Source organism: Pseudophryne corroboree, chromosome 7 (assembly GCF_028390025.1).
Source record: "Pseudophryne corroboree isolate aPseCor3 chromosome 7, aPseCor3.hap2, whole genome shotgun sequence".
Classification (NCBI taxonomy): Eukaryota; Metazoa; Chordata; class Amphibia; order Anura; family Myobatrachidae; genus Pseudophryne; species Pseudophryne corroboree.
Window position 1 is genome coordinate 305,530,890 of NC_086450.1, and position 14,411 is coordinate 305,545,300.

Sequence of the window (14,411 nt, forward strand, 5' to 3'; positions counted from 1 at the left end):
GATTTCCACGGCAACTGCGGGTAAGTCACCTTTCCTTCCCTCTGCTACACCTTCTACGAAGAAATTATTTTCATCAGCTGTGTCGCAGTCCTTTCGGACGGCTAAGGCAAAAATGTCCAAGCCTCCTACCACTTTCTTTAGAGGTGGTCGTGCAAAATCCAAAAAGCCTGCACCCGCAGGCTCCCAGAGCCAGAGACCTGCTTCTGATTCCTCAGCATGACGGACCACAAAGCCTGGAGGATGGGCTGGTGGGTGCTAGACTCAGACGTTTCAGACACGTCTGGGTGTCGTCCGTCCTGGATACAGGATATTGGGGGTCATTTTGAGTTGTTCGCCAGCTGCTTGCGTTCGCAGCGCAGCGATTAGGTAAAAAAGCGGCACTTCTGCGCATGCGTATGCGGCGCAATGCGCACGCGCGACGTACATTCACAACAGCCGATGCAGTTTCACACAAGGTCTAGCGACGCTTTTCAATCGCCTTCTGGCCGCAGAGTGATTGACAGGAAGTTGGTGTTTCTGGGAGGTAACTGACTGTTTTCGGGGAGTGTGTGTAAAAACGCAGGCGTGTCAAATACAAACGCAGGCGTGCCTGGGGAAACAGGCGTGCCTGGGGAAACGCAGGCGTGTCTGGCCGAACACAGGGCGTGTTCGTGACGTCAAAACAGGAACTAAATAGTCTGAAGTGTTCGCAAGCTAGGAGTAGGTCTGGAGCTGCTCCGCAACTACACAATCTTTTTTTGTAGCCGCGCTGCGATCCTTTCGTTCGCACTTCTGCTAAGCTAAGATACACTCCCAGAGGGCGGTGGCTTAGCGTTTGCCCAGCTGCTAAAAGCAGCTAGCGAGCGAACAACTCGGAATGAGGGCCATTGTTTCCCAGGGGTACAGACTGGAGTTTCAAAAACTCCCACCTCACCGATTTTTCAAATCAGGCTTGCCAGCTTTGCTGACAGACAGGGCTGTCCTACAGGAATCCATCCTAAAATTGGAAAAGTCACAGGTCATTGTTCCAGTTCCACCTCATATGCAAAACAAGGGTTATTATTCAAACCTTTTCGTGGTACCGAAACCGGATGGTTCGGTCAGACCAATTTTGACCGTGAAATCATTGAACGCTTACCTGAGGGTGTTCAAATTCAAAATGGAGTCTCTCAGAGCAGTGATTTCGGGTCTGGAGGAGGGAGAGTTTGTGGTTTTCCTGGATATCAAGGATGCGTACCTCCACATTCCGATTTGGCTGCCGCACCAGGCTTATCTCAGATGTGCACTGTTAGACAGTCACTATCAATTTCAGGCACTGCCATTCGGCCTCTCCACAGCACCGAGGGTGTTCACCAAGGTGATGGCAGAGATGATGGTTCTCCGCCGCAGACAGGGGGTGAACATAATCCCATATCTGGACGATCTGCTGATAAAGGCATCATCCAGGGAAACATTGTTGCAGTCCATTCTTCTCACGACTCGTCTGCTCAGGGAACACGGTTGGATCCTTAACCTTCCGAAATCACATTTGGAGCCGACCAGGAGGTTGTCTTTTCTGTGAATGATCCTCGACATGGAAGTGCAGAGAGTGTTTCTCCCGGAGGAGAACGTGTTGGTGATACAACTAATGGTCCGGGATGTCCTGAAGCCGGTCCATCAGTCGATTTGCCTTCTGGGGAAGATGGTGGCCTCTTATGAGGCTCTACAGTACGGAAGGTTTCATGCTCGGTCCTTCCAACTGGATCTCCTAGACAAGTGGTCAGGATCTCATCTACACATGCACCACAGAATACGTCTGTCGCCGAAAGTCAGGATTTCACTCCTCTGGTGGCTGCAACTGCCTCACCTTCTGGAGGGCCGCAGGTTAGGGATTCAGGACTGGATCCTTCTAACCACGTATGCCAGGCTCCGGGGCTGGGGCGCAGTCACTCAGGGGGAAACCTTCTAAGGACGGTGGTCAAGCCTGGAATCCAGCCCTTCAATAAACATTTTGGAACTAAGAGCCGTCTACAATGGTCTTCTCCAAGTGGCTCATCTTCTGCGAGATCAAGCCATTCAAGTGCAGTCGGACAATGTAACGATGGTGGCTTACATAAACCGACAGGGCGGAACGAAGAGCAGAGCTGCAATGTCAGAGGTAACAAAAATCATCCTCTGGTCAGAAAAACATGCGTTGGCGCTGTCAGCAATCTTCATTCCGGGAGTAGACAACTGGGAAGCGGACTTCCACAGCAGACACGATCTCCATCCAGGAGAGTGGGGACTCCATCCGGAGGTGTTTGGGGCATACCTCAAATAGACATGATGGCCTCTCATCTCAACAAGAAGCTTCGGTGGTATTGTTCCAGGTCGAGGGACCCGCAAGCCGAGGCGGTGGACGCCCTAGTGACTCCATGGATGTTCCAATCGGTGTACATGTTTCCTCCACTTCCACTCATTCCAAGAGTTGTAAAACTCATAAGGAGAACAAGAGTTCAGGCAATCCTCATTGCTCCGGACTGGCGAAGAAGGGCTTGGTATGCTGATCTTCTAGATCTACTGCTAGAAGAGCCGAGGCCTCTTCCTCTTCGGGAGGACCTGCTGCAGCAGGGGCCATTCGCTTATCAAGACTTACCGCAGCTACGTTTGACGGCATGGAGGTTGAACGCCAGATATTAGTTCGGAAGGGCATTCCGTACAAGGCTATTTCTACCCTAATACAGGCTAGGAAAGGAGTAACTTCTAAACATTACCATCGTATTTTTTAAAAATATATGTATCTTAGTGTGAGTCCAAGAAGTTTACTACGGTGGAGTTTCAAATGAGACGGTTTCTCCTATTCCTGCAAGCAGGTGTGGATATGGGCCTGAGGTTGGGATACGTAACGGTCCATATTTCTGCCCTATTCATATTCTTCCAGAAACAGTTGGCTGCCCTCCCTGAGGTTCAGACTTTTCTGAAAGTGGTTCTGCACATCCAGCCTCCCTTTGTGCCGCCTACGGCGCCCTGGGATCTTAACGTGGTGTTACAGGTCCTCCAATCGGATTGGTTTCGAACATCTACCGGAGGTTGAGGTCAAGTTTCTCACGTGGAAGGCTGTCACATTGTTGGCCTTCGCTTCTGCTGGACATGTGTCGGAGTTGGGGGCTTTGTCTTGTAAGAGCCCCTAGTTGATCTTCCATGAAGATAGAGCTGTGCTTCGGACACGTCAGCAGTTCCTTCCTAAGGTTGTGTCCGCATTTCATATCAACCAACCTATTGTGGTGCCAGTTGCTACTGACTCCTCATTTTCATCAAAGTCCTTGGATGTTGTAGGGGCTCTGAAAATCTATGTTAAGAGGACTGCTCGTCACAGAAAATCCGACTCTCTGTTTTTCCTGTATGATCCCAAAAAGCTTGGGTGTCATGCTTCTAAGCAGATGATCTCTCACTGGATCAGGTTCACTATCCAACATGCGTATTCTACGGCAAGATTGCTGTGTCCAAAGTCTGTTAAGGCCCACTCTACTCGTAAGGTGGGTTCTTCCTGGGAGGCTGCCCGGGGTCTATCGGCTTCACATCTTTGCCGAGCGGCTACTTGGTCTGGGTCGAACATGTTTGTAAAGTTCTACAAGTTCGATACTTTGGCCTCTGAGTACCTGAAATTTGGTCGTTCAGTTCTGCAGGAGCCTCCGCACTCTCCCTCCCGTTCTGGGAGCTTTGGTACATCCTCATGGTACTAATGTGGACCCCAGCATCCTCTAAGACGTAAGAGAAAATAGGATTTTAATTACCTACTGGTAAATCCTTTTCTCGTAGTCCGTAGAGGATGCTGGGCGCCCGCCCAGCACTTAGTGATCCTGCAGGGGTTACTTAGTTCAGTATTGCTTATTTCTTGGTTAAGTACTGTTTGGTTACTTGGTTAAGTAATATTGTTCAGCCGTTGCTGATTTTTCAAACTGGTTAGCTTGGTTTGCCTTGTATGTGTGAGCTGGTGTGAATCTCGCCACTATCTGTGTAATATCCTTCTCTCGAAGTTGTCCGTCTCCTCCGGCACAGTTTGTAGACTGAATCTGGTAGGAGGGACATAGAGGGAGGAGCCAGCCCACACTCTCAGACTCTTAAAGTGCCAGTGGCTCCTAGTGGACCCGTCTATGGGGGTCATTCCGACCCGATTGCTCGCTGCAGTTTATCGCAGCGCAGCAATAGGGTCAGAACTGCGCATGCGCTGACGCCGCAGTGCGATCAACTCGGAATGACCCCCAATACCCCATGGTACTAATGTGGATCCCAGCATCCTCTATGGCAGTGTTTCCCAACCTCGGTCCTCAAGGCACACTAACAGTCCTGGTTTTAGTGATATCCAGGCTTGAACACAGGTGACTTAATTAGTACCTCAGTTATTTTGATTTAACCATCTGTGCTGAATCCTGGATATCACTAAAACCTGCACTGTTGGTGTGCCTTGAGGACCGTGGTTGGGAATGCCGGCTCTATGGACTGCGAGAAAAGGGTTTACCGGTAGGTACAGGTTGAGTATCCCTTATCCAAAACGCTTGGGACCAGAGGTATTTTAGATATGGGATTTTTCCGTATTTTGGAATAAATGCATACCATAATGAGATATCATGGTGATGGGACCTAAATCTAAGGCATTTAGGTTACATATACATCTTATACACACAGCCTGAAGGTCATTTTAGACAATATTTTTTATAATTTTGTGCATTAAACAAAGTGTGTCTACATTCACACAATTCATTTATGTTTCATATACACCTTATACACAAAGCCTAGAGGTCATTTAATACAATATTTTTAATAACTTTGTGTATTAAACAAAGTTTGTGTACGTTGAGCCATCAAAAAACAAAGGTTTCACTATCTCACTCTCACTTAAGAAAGTCCGTATTTCGGAATATTCCGTATTTCGGAATATTTGGATATGGGATACTCAACCTGTAATTAAAATCGTATTTTCTATCTCACTCATACACTTGCTGGTCTATCTCCTATTCCTTCACATCTCGCCTTTTTCTCTCTCATTCTTGCTCTCTTTTACACACATACTATTTCGTTTTATTTCTGCCACACACACCTCTATCTCATTCTGTCTCTCATACATCCGTACCCTGCTGCTCTCATACATCCGTACACTCCCGCTCTCATACATTTGTACACTGCCGCTCTCATATATTCACACACTGCCGCTCTCATACATCCACACACTGCCACTCTCATACATCCACACACTGCCGCTCTCGTACACATCAGTACATTGCCGCTCTCGTACATCCGTATACTGCCGCTCTCATACATCCGTACACTCCCGCTCTCATACATTTGTACACTGCCGCTCTCATATATCCACACACTGCCGCTCTCATACATCCACACACTGCCACTCTCGTACACCCGTACATCAATATACTGCCGCTCTTATACATCTGTACATCAGTACATTGCCGCTCTCATACATCCGTACACTGCCGCTCTCATACATCCACACACTGCCGCTCTCGTACACCTGTACATCAATATACTGCCGCTCTCATACATCAGTACATTGCCGCTCTCATACATCCGTACACTGCCGCTCTCATATATCCACACACTGCCGCTCTCGTACATCCGTACACTGCCGCTCTCATACATCCGTACACTACCGCTCTCATACATCCGTACATCAATACACTGCCGCTCTCATACATCCGTACACTGCCACTCTCATACATCCGTACACTCTGCTGCTCTCATACTATAGTGTACACCCGTACACTGCCGCTCTCATACAGCCGTACACTGCCGCTCTCATACAGCCATACACTGCCTCTCTCATACATCCGTACATCAATACACTGCCGCTCTCATACAGCCGTACATCAATACACTGCCGCTCTCATACATCCGTACATCAGTACACTGCCGCTCTCATACATCCGTACACTGCCACTCTCATACATCCATAAACTGCCACTCTCATACATCCGTACATCAGTACACTGCCGCTCTCATATATCCACACACTGCCACTCTCATACACCCAAACACTGCCACTCTCATATATCCGTACATCAATATACTGCCGCTCTCATACATCTGTACATCAGTACACTGCCGCTCTCATACATCCGTACACTGCCGCTCTCATACATCCACACACTGCCACTCTCATACACCCACACACTGCCACTCTCATATATCCGTACATCAATATACTGCCGCTCTCATACATCTGTACATCAGTACACTGCCGCTCTCATACATCCGTACACTGCCGCTCTCATACATCCACACACTGCCGCTCTCAAACATCCGTACACTGCCACTCTCATACATCCGTACACTACCGCTCTCATACATCCGTACATCAATACACTGCCGCTCTCATACATCCGTACATCAGTACACTGCCGCTCTCATACATCCGTACACTGCCGCTCTCATACATCCGTACATCAATACACTGCCGCTCTCATACATCCGTACATCAGTACACTGCCGCTCTCATACATCCGTACACTGCCACTCTCATACATCCGTACACTCTGCCGCTCTCATACTATAGTGTACATCCGTACACTGCCGCTCTCATACAGCCGTACACTCTGCCGCTCTCATACTATAGTGTACATCCGTACACTGCCGCTCTCATACTATAGTGTACATCCGTACACTGCCGCCCTCATATAGCCGTACATCAGTACACTGCCGCTCTCATACATCCATACATCAAAACACTGCCACTCTCATACTTCCATACATCAGTACATCAACACACTGCCACTCTCATACAACCGTACACTGCCGATCTCATACATCCGTACACTGCCGCTCTCATATATCCACACATTGCCGCTCTCATACATCCGTACACTGCCGCTCTCATACAGATCCTTGGGGCCCGGCACGGGTGTAACCTTTGTACCCCCTGTAACTCACACATGCTAACACTCACACACAGACCTTACCTACTCCTTCCTAGTCGGGTTACTCTGCTCCTTCATCTTGCTGACTCCCTTCATATGATGGTAGGCTGCTGTTAGGTATTAGAGATACACCTGCACCAGCCAGACATAGGGCAGCAGCAGGCCAGGCAGGGCTGCACATTGATTGCCGGGCCCAGACAAAATCGGGGGCGTAGCCTAAACGCAGATTCCTGTGGCCACACCCCCTTTTTTAAAAAAAATCTCCAGCTCCAATTCAACAGGAACATCAAGCCGGACCGGGTGAGGGGTTGGAGAGGGAACCAGCTTGAGCTTATGCCAGAAGGGAGGAGAGGGAGACTGCTGACAGCTCTTCTCCGCCCCTGATGCGGCTGAGCGATGGGGGCATGAGGGAGCTGGCAGGGATCATGCTAGGAGAGGAGAAGAGAAAGCTGGAGGTTGTGGTGCCAGGAGTAGGGAGGGGGGTGAGGAAGTCGTGAGGGAGTAGAGGGAGACAGCTGCTAACTCTTCTCTGGCCCAAAGTCTCCCAGCAGCGGCTGGCACTTCCTTCTCTTGACGGTGTTCCGGGGCTCCTTCTACTTGGTAAGCTTGTCCTGGAACTTGTCCATGGAGGAGGTGGCAAGTAGTGACATCTATCCAAGCCAGCGGGAGCAGGATAAATAGTGCAAGTGCAAAGCAGTTTTGAACTTCCCGCTCTCATCTGGCTTTGCTCTGAATAAATTAGTGATGTCACATTCTGTTATAGCAGCCTCTGGCACCGCTCGAACTGGACAATTAAACTCTTTAACATGAGCAGTACCAGAGCAAATTACTGTGAAAATGTGCCCCCACCAACCCCAAAAAACCCCACACCCCAATGTATAAACCTAATATTTGCAATTCCCCACCAGATTACCATCAAAAACTGGATGCAGGGAAACAATAGTCGGTCATATTTGTACACCCATTTGAAACTACTTTGAGTACACCCCCTGCAGGCAGCACTGCGCAGGCGCAACAAATTGATTCGGCCTATCTTTAAAATGGGGCATATTTTACTTAATTAATAAAAATCTGTAACTTTCTGAAAAACCTTGACCCCAAAAAGCACTACACTGGGACAAGCTCTATCTAATACAACAAACCCCAATTCTTAATTCCTCCTCTACCCTGAGTTATGCCTTCCCAAAAATCCCCCCATAGACTACATTGGAAAACTGTCACTTTAGCTAAACAGGAAGTTTAAGAAAAAAACTGACAGTTTAAACTTTAAGGTGGGTACACACTAGTAGATATATCTGCAGATCAACTGATCTGCAGATATATCTATGGACGGATCGGGCAGTGTACTGTGCATACACACTGCCCGATCCGTCGGGGACTGACGTCGTGAACTGGGCGGGCGTGTACACACGCCCGCCCAGTTCAGCTGTCAATCACCGCCGGCCGCCGCAGCATGTGTATGGGCGGTCGGCCGACCGCCCCGTACACACACAGCGACGCGCCAATATATCGGTAGATATATTGGCTGTCGGCTGTGCTGCGCGGCCGACGCGATACGTCTGTGATCGACGGAGTTCACAGACGTATCGGCCGTACACACTGGCCGACGATCCCGCAATATATCGGCCGTTCAAGAGAACGGCCGATATATCGACCAGTGTGTACGGGCCTTTAGATTGCTCCCAATTACTCATTTTTTAATTGAAATGTGGCATGCAGCACCGGGTGACGATTCTACGTGTCCATGCCAAATTTCAGCTCAGTACGTCCACTTTTGAGGTATAGCCCCTCAAACATCATGCCCCCATCTCAGAAGCTCCCTATGGGAGAATTCCGTTTGTTTGATTCAGCCTTAATATAAGGGCACGTTTGTGTCCTTATAATTAATACAGTATATGTATATATATATATATGGACAATACATGGAGCTACCAGGCTATTTGTTTATAAAGAGATCTCTACAAAGGACACACGGACACCCCCTGAAGTTAGAAGAGAGAAATTTTTATACCCCAAAAAGGAAGGGATTCTTCACAGTCAGGGCAGTAGGGATCTGGAATTCTGTAACAGAGAAGGTTGTAATTTCGGGCACAGTCATTAAATTTAAGAATGGGTTGGATGAATTTCTAACATAAAAATATCCAAGGATATAGCATTTAAAATGATTGTATTGCATAAGTACGGGTATATCTGGTTATTTGCAGAATAGTATAAGATCTAAATAAAGGTTGAACTCGATGGACAACTTTTCTTTTTTCAACCTTATTAACAATGTTACTTTGGGGATCATTCCGAGTTGATCGCTCGCTAGCAACTTTTTGCAGCACTGCGATCAGGTTAATTCTCAGCAAAACTGTGCATGCGTATGCACTGCGTTGCGCAGGCGCGTCATACGTGTACAAAGAGGATCAGTGCTGGGCGATGGCTTTAACGAAGAATCCAATCGCACAGCCGATCGCAAGGTGATTGACAGAAAGAGGGCATTTGTGGGTGTCAACTGACCGTTTTCTGGGAGTGTTTGCAAAACGCAGGCATGTCCAACCGTTTGAAGGGCGGGTGTCTGACGTCAATTCCGGGACCAAAAAGACTGAAGTGATCGCAGCGGCTGAGTAAGTCCAGAGCTACTCAGAAACTGCAAAAAACTTCTTTGTGCCATCGGCTGCAAAAGCGCTCGCACACTTGCAAAGCTAAAATACACCCACAGGCAGCGACTATCTGATCGCAGCGCTGCAAAAAGTTGCTAGCGAGCGATCAACTCGGAATGACCCCCTATGTTACTATGACTCAGTAGGATTTACACCAGTGTTTCCCAACCTCCATCCTCAAGGCACGCTAACGGTTTTAGTGATATCCATGCTTGAGCACACATGGTTAAATCAAAATAAGAAGTACTAGTTAAGTCACCTATGCGCAAAGTATGGTCATCCTTAAAACCGGGACCTATGTCTGGAGGGCCGTAGTTGGGAACCCCTGATCTACAGTCACCTCTCTCAAGTAGTCAGTATACATTAGACGATTTTACACAACTGTTTATTGATTGTTGTGGGAATAATGTAAATAAAAATGTTTTTTCGTTTTCTTTTATTCTTTTTAATAATCCAGTAATACAAAATGGGAATTGGACAACTAGTGTATTTCATTTTCTGGTCCAAGGTTGTTTAAGAAAGAGCAGATGATTCCACTCACCTTTTCCAACAATCAGTAACACTTTTGACATTCATTTGTATCCCCAATGTACATCAGTGATGATGAGACACAGAAATATACAGGTTGGGTAAACAGCACGGGCTCCCTGTTAGGTACGAACTTAATAAATAGCACTATGAAAAGGGAACTGTTGGTGTATGTAATAGGTGAATGTAATAATAAAAATAAAATGAATCAAACCATATCTCACTTTTGATTTTGGTCCTTGGATTCTTATATGTTGCCTTTCTTTGGTGGATACTAAATTCATGAAGCTGTTCTTCTCAGAAGTGGTCTGAGTGGACCAAAGCATAAGGAAACAAAGATTAAAGAAAATAATGTGTAGTATAGTTAAAATATGACATGGGCAATTTTATAACTGTATCATGTATATGGGTGTCCAATGGAAAACATTTCTTGTGTAATATCTCACTATGGGTAATGGCAAATGCTTACCCTAAGTCCCTGTGTGACAGCAAACGTGCCACACAGCACGTGCGTGAACAAACACATTGCGGTCACATCCCCAATGCTTGCAACCGCAATGTGAATGACGTCGGCGTGTGTTTTCGGGGTGGTGTTGGGGGGGGGGCGAACAGGGGCAGGCCGGGACCTTTTTCGGGGTGGCCGCGTGGCGTAAAAAAAATGGCTGCTGACCTCCTGGTGCCAGGGGGTCAACCCTAGATCCGATGCATTTACAATTAAATTGCGAATTTATCGGGAAGTGGCTCCACACATGCTGGGTAGCCTTGCCCTGTGCTGGGCGGCCCTCAGCATGTGCAGAGATGAACGCAGTTTACAGTATATTTACCAAACTTTACACATCTACAGTACATCACTTTTTGGAGTACTTGTCAAAGTATTTATGTGGTGATAGTTAATTAAGATGTTTGATGCATAGCCTGGTGTTTTACAGATGCAGATGCTTCTTACAGCTGGACAGAAGACGACATAGCTGACCTTTATGATCAAACAACTGTCATCCTTGCTGCAGATGGTAAGGTATTATGTTATTGTATTTGTAAGCAGGCGTCAAAGAATGTCTAAGCCCAATTAATAAGTTCATTTTTCTAAAGAGTTCATAATATTCAGCTTAACCTTTTCAGATACTTCTTAAACCCTGTTTTATTTTTAATTTTTGTTTTTTGTATTCAAACTAAGGTGATCATGGAAATATATACTGTATATACGAGGGGTGGCTATTAAATAACTAGACTGTACTTGTAAAAAATAAAGCATACTGCGTGAGTTAAAAGGGAGTGGGGGAACATTGACCTTGGACTATCCCAAAATGGTTTTGCAAGCTTTACCCCTCACGCACAAATAGTTTGCTGCCACACAGCATTCGCAGAAGTTGTGTTTTCCCATGCATCTTGAAAATGCTTAGTTCAAAAGTAGAGCAACGTGATAAATTTACATTTCTAGTTAAATTAAACAAAATACCTACCGAATCTTTCCGTATACTAACCGAGGCTTGTGGGGAGGATTGTATGTCACGTGCACGTGTGTTCGAGTGGCACAAAAGATTTAGGGACGGTTGTGAAGATATTGAAGATGATGAATGTCCCAGAAGGCCTTGTACATTACAATCAAATGAAAATGTGGAAAATATTTAGGGGGTAATTCCAAGTTGATCGCAGCAGGAATGTTATATCTGCCCCCCCTGCAGTGCACATGGTTTTGCCCAACTGCTAACAAAATTCCTGCTGCGATCAACTTGGAATTACCCCCTTAGTACATTGTTCAAATTGACCGTCGACTCAGAATGATAGCAGAAATGGTAAACATCAACAAAGTAAGTTTTGCATCAAGATCTTTTTTTTTTTTTAATATTAAATTGTTATTGAGTTTTCATACAAATTACAGTTACATTTAGATAGGGAAACCCCCCAAAAAAAGGGGGAGAAGACACGAACACAACAGAACTAATAAGGACAAGGGGGAGGAAGGGTATGTATCAGGAAAATCTTAATACAACAATGAAAGCAGAGTATGATGAGGAAAAGGAAGTCTGCATCACTTAGTAAGTTAAGGTCCTGTGTGGACCGGAGATCGAAGCACAGAAAGGTCGGGCAAGTCAGTCGAGGCACCAGATACACCTATTTGGCCTGATCTCTCCTTGTATAGGGACCATTTAAACCATGTCTTACTAATAGAGGTAGTCCCTGAAGAGTAATTGCCCTCTGCTGTTTCGAAAACATAATGTTGATGGACTCTATTTTCTATCATCAATATATTGGGGATAACCGCCGACTTCCATTTGTAGGCAATGGCGGCCTTAGAGGCTATGAGAATGTGGCCCAAAAGGTATCTATCACAACTAGACAGCTCACCAGAGTAATAATGAAAAAGTGCCAAGAGGGGGTCAGGTATAAGAACCACTCCTAGTATGTGAGAAATGAAAAGAAACACCTCACTCCAGAGCGACCGGATTGCCGGACATAGCCAGAAAATATAAAGGATATCTCCCACCATCCCGCAATTCCTCCAGCAACTAGAGGAGACATCAGGCCAAATCTTATGCAGACGTTCTGGTGTAAAATATACCCTATGAACCAATTTATAATACATTTCACAATGATTCACACATTTAGAAATTTTGAAGCAAGATTTAAATATATCTTTCCAGATATTTTTGGTGAAAACCGCAGGGAGGTCCTTTTCCCATTTAGTCTGTGAGGGGAATACTCCATGGCGGGATTCAGTTACAAGATGTTAGTACCATCTAGAGATGCCACCTCTATTACCTCTAGGCACTAGAAGAGACATCAATAATTTAGGGAGACCAATATGGAGAACTCGGGGGAGAAGGCAGCCTTGAAGCCAATGCCGCAGTTGCAGGTATTTAGGAAAATCCTGTTTAGGTACATGAAATAGTTCCTGGAGTAGGGAAAAGGGGACCAAAACACCGTCTCGAAGGACAACTTTTAAGGTGGAGAGGCCTATGTCCTGCCAATGGTGTAAGTGTACATCTGGGATCAATAGGGCTATAGCATGGAGAGACAGTTGGGGGGAGGGCAGAGCGCCAGCTGGGAGAGATCTAGTTACGGTTCTCCATGCAGACAACGTTGCGTGGACCGCGGAACACTCAGCAACTCTAGCAGGGATTGAAATCGTAGGCAACCAGAACAAGTCCGGCAGTGTAAAGGGGAATACAGCATTCTGTTCTAAGGATACCCATGGTTTAGAAGTGCCCTGGGTGAACCAATCTCTGGCCTGAGCGAGTAAACAAGCAGTATGGTATCTCTCTAAATCCGGATACGCAACTCCACCTGCACACTTTGGAGCAATTAAAGTGGATTTCGCTATCCTCAGCTTTGAGCCCCCCCATATATATTTGGATAATAAACGATTAAATCTATTACAAATATCTTTAGGGAAGGACCTGGGGATAGTACGGAAAAGGTACATCAATTTTGGAAAGAGAACCATTTTCGCAGCTGCCACCCGTCCAACCCAGGAAACCTCCTGCATCATCCAGTCTTTAATAAACAGTTCAAATGCCCGAAAGAGTAGGTCGTAGTTACATCCCATTAAATCCCGCTCCCTAGATATATGTACACCTAAATATTTAAGCGATCTGAGTTGCCACGCGTATTTATAGTCATTCTTTAGACGTCTAAGAGCGCTATCAGAAATATTCAGAGGGAGGGCCTCAGTCTTAGTAGTGTTCAGCTTGTAGTAGGAGACCGCTGCATAAGAGTCCAAGAGAGAATGTAAATGTGGTAAAGACGATTCAGGCTCTCTAAGGCAAACTAAAATATCGTCAGCAAAAAGACAGATTTTATGTGACATCCCCCCCACAACCGGTCCCACAATTGAGTCCAATACCCTATTCCGCTCCGCCAGAGGCTCAACAGCCAGAACAAAAATGAGGGGTGATAAGGGGCAACCCTGATGAGTACCATTAGTAATATTAAATGTAGAGGAATTGCAACCATTGGTGAAAACTGAAGCCGAGGGCGTGGAGTACAAAGCCAGAATGGAGTCGAGTATCCTGCCCGCAAACCCAAAACGGCCCAGGGTAGCCCGTAAATAGTCCCAGTGGAGCCTATCGAATGCTTTTTCTGCATCTAGAGAAAGGACTAAGAGAGGTTCGCCCTGGACCTGGCAGCATTCAATCAAATTAATAACCCTGCGTGTGTTATCCGACACTTGCCGGCCTAAAACAAAACCCACCTGGTCAGGGTTGATCAAACTAGGTAAAAGAGGGGATATCCTATTCGCAACCATTTTAGCAAACAATTTAAGGTCAGTGTTCAGCAATGCTATTGGGCGGTAATTCTGAACTACTGTAGGTGATTTGCCTGGTTTAGGGATAGTAACTATCCGGGCATCTAACATCTCTTTCGGGAAACA

The 14,411-nt window shown here is 46.3% G+C and overlaps 1 protein-coding gene across 8 annotated transcripts in view; it reads left to right on the forward strand.

Moving 5' to 3' along the window:
- The window catches only part of METTL22 (methyltransferase 22, Kin17 lysine), a 748,727-nt gene that overhangs the window by 542,872 nt on the left and 191,444 nt on the right, over positions 1–14,411 (forward strand). For all 8 annotated transcript variants that reach the window (XM_063934257.1, XM_063934253.1, XM_063934254.1 and 5 more), the window contains one exon: positions 10,969–11,049. In XM_063934257.1, the coding sequence (XP_063790327.1) occupies positions 10,969–11,049 (81 nt within the window). The remainder of the gene's footprint in view (positions 1–10,968; positions 11,050–14,411) is intronic.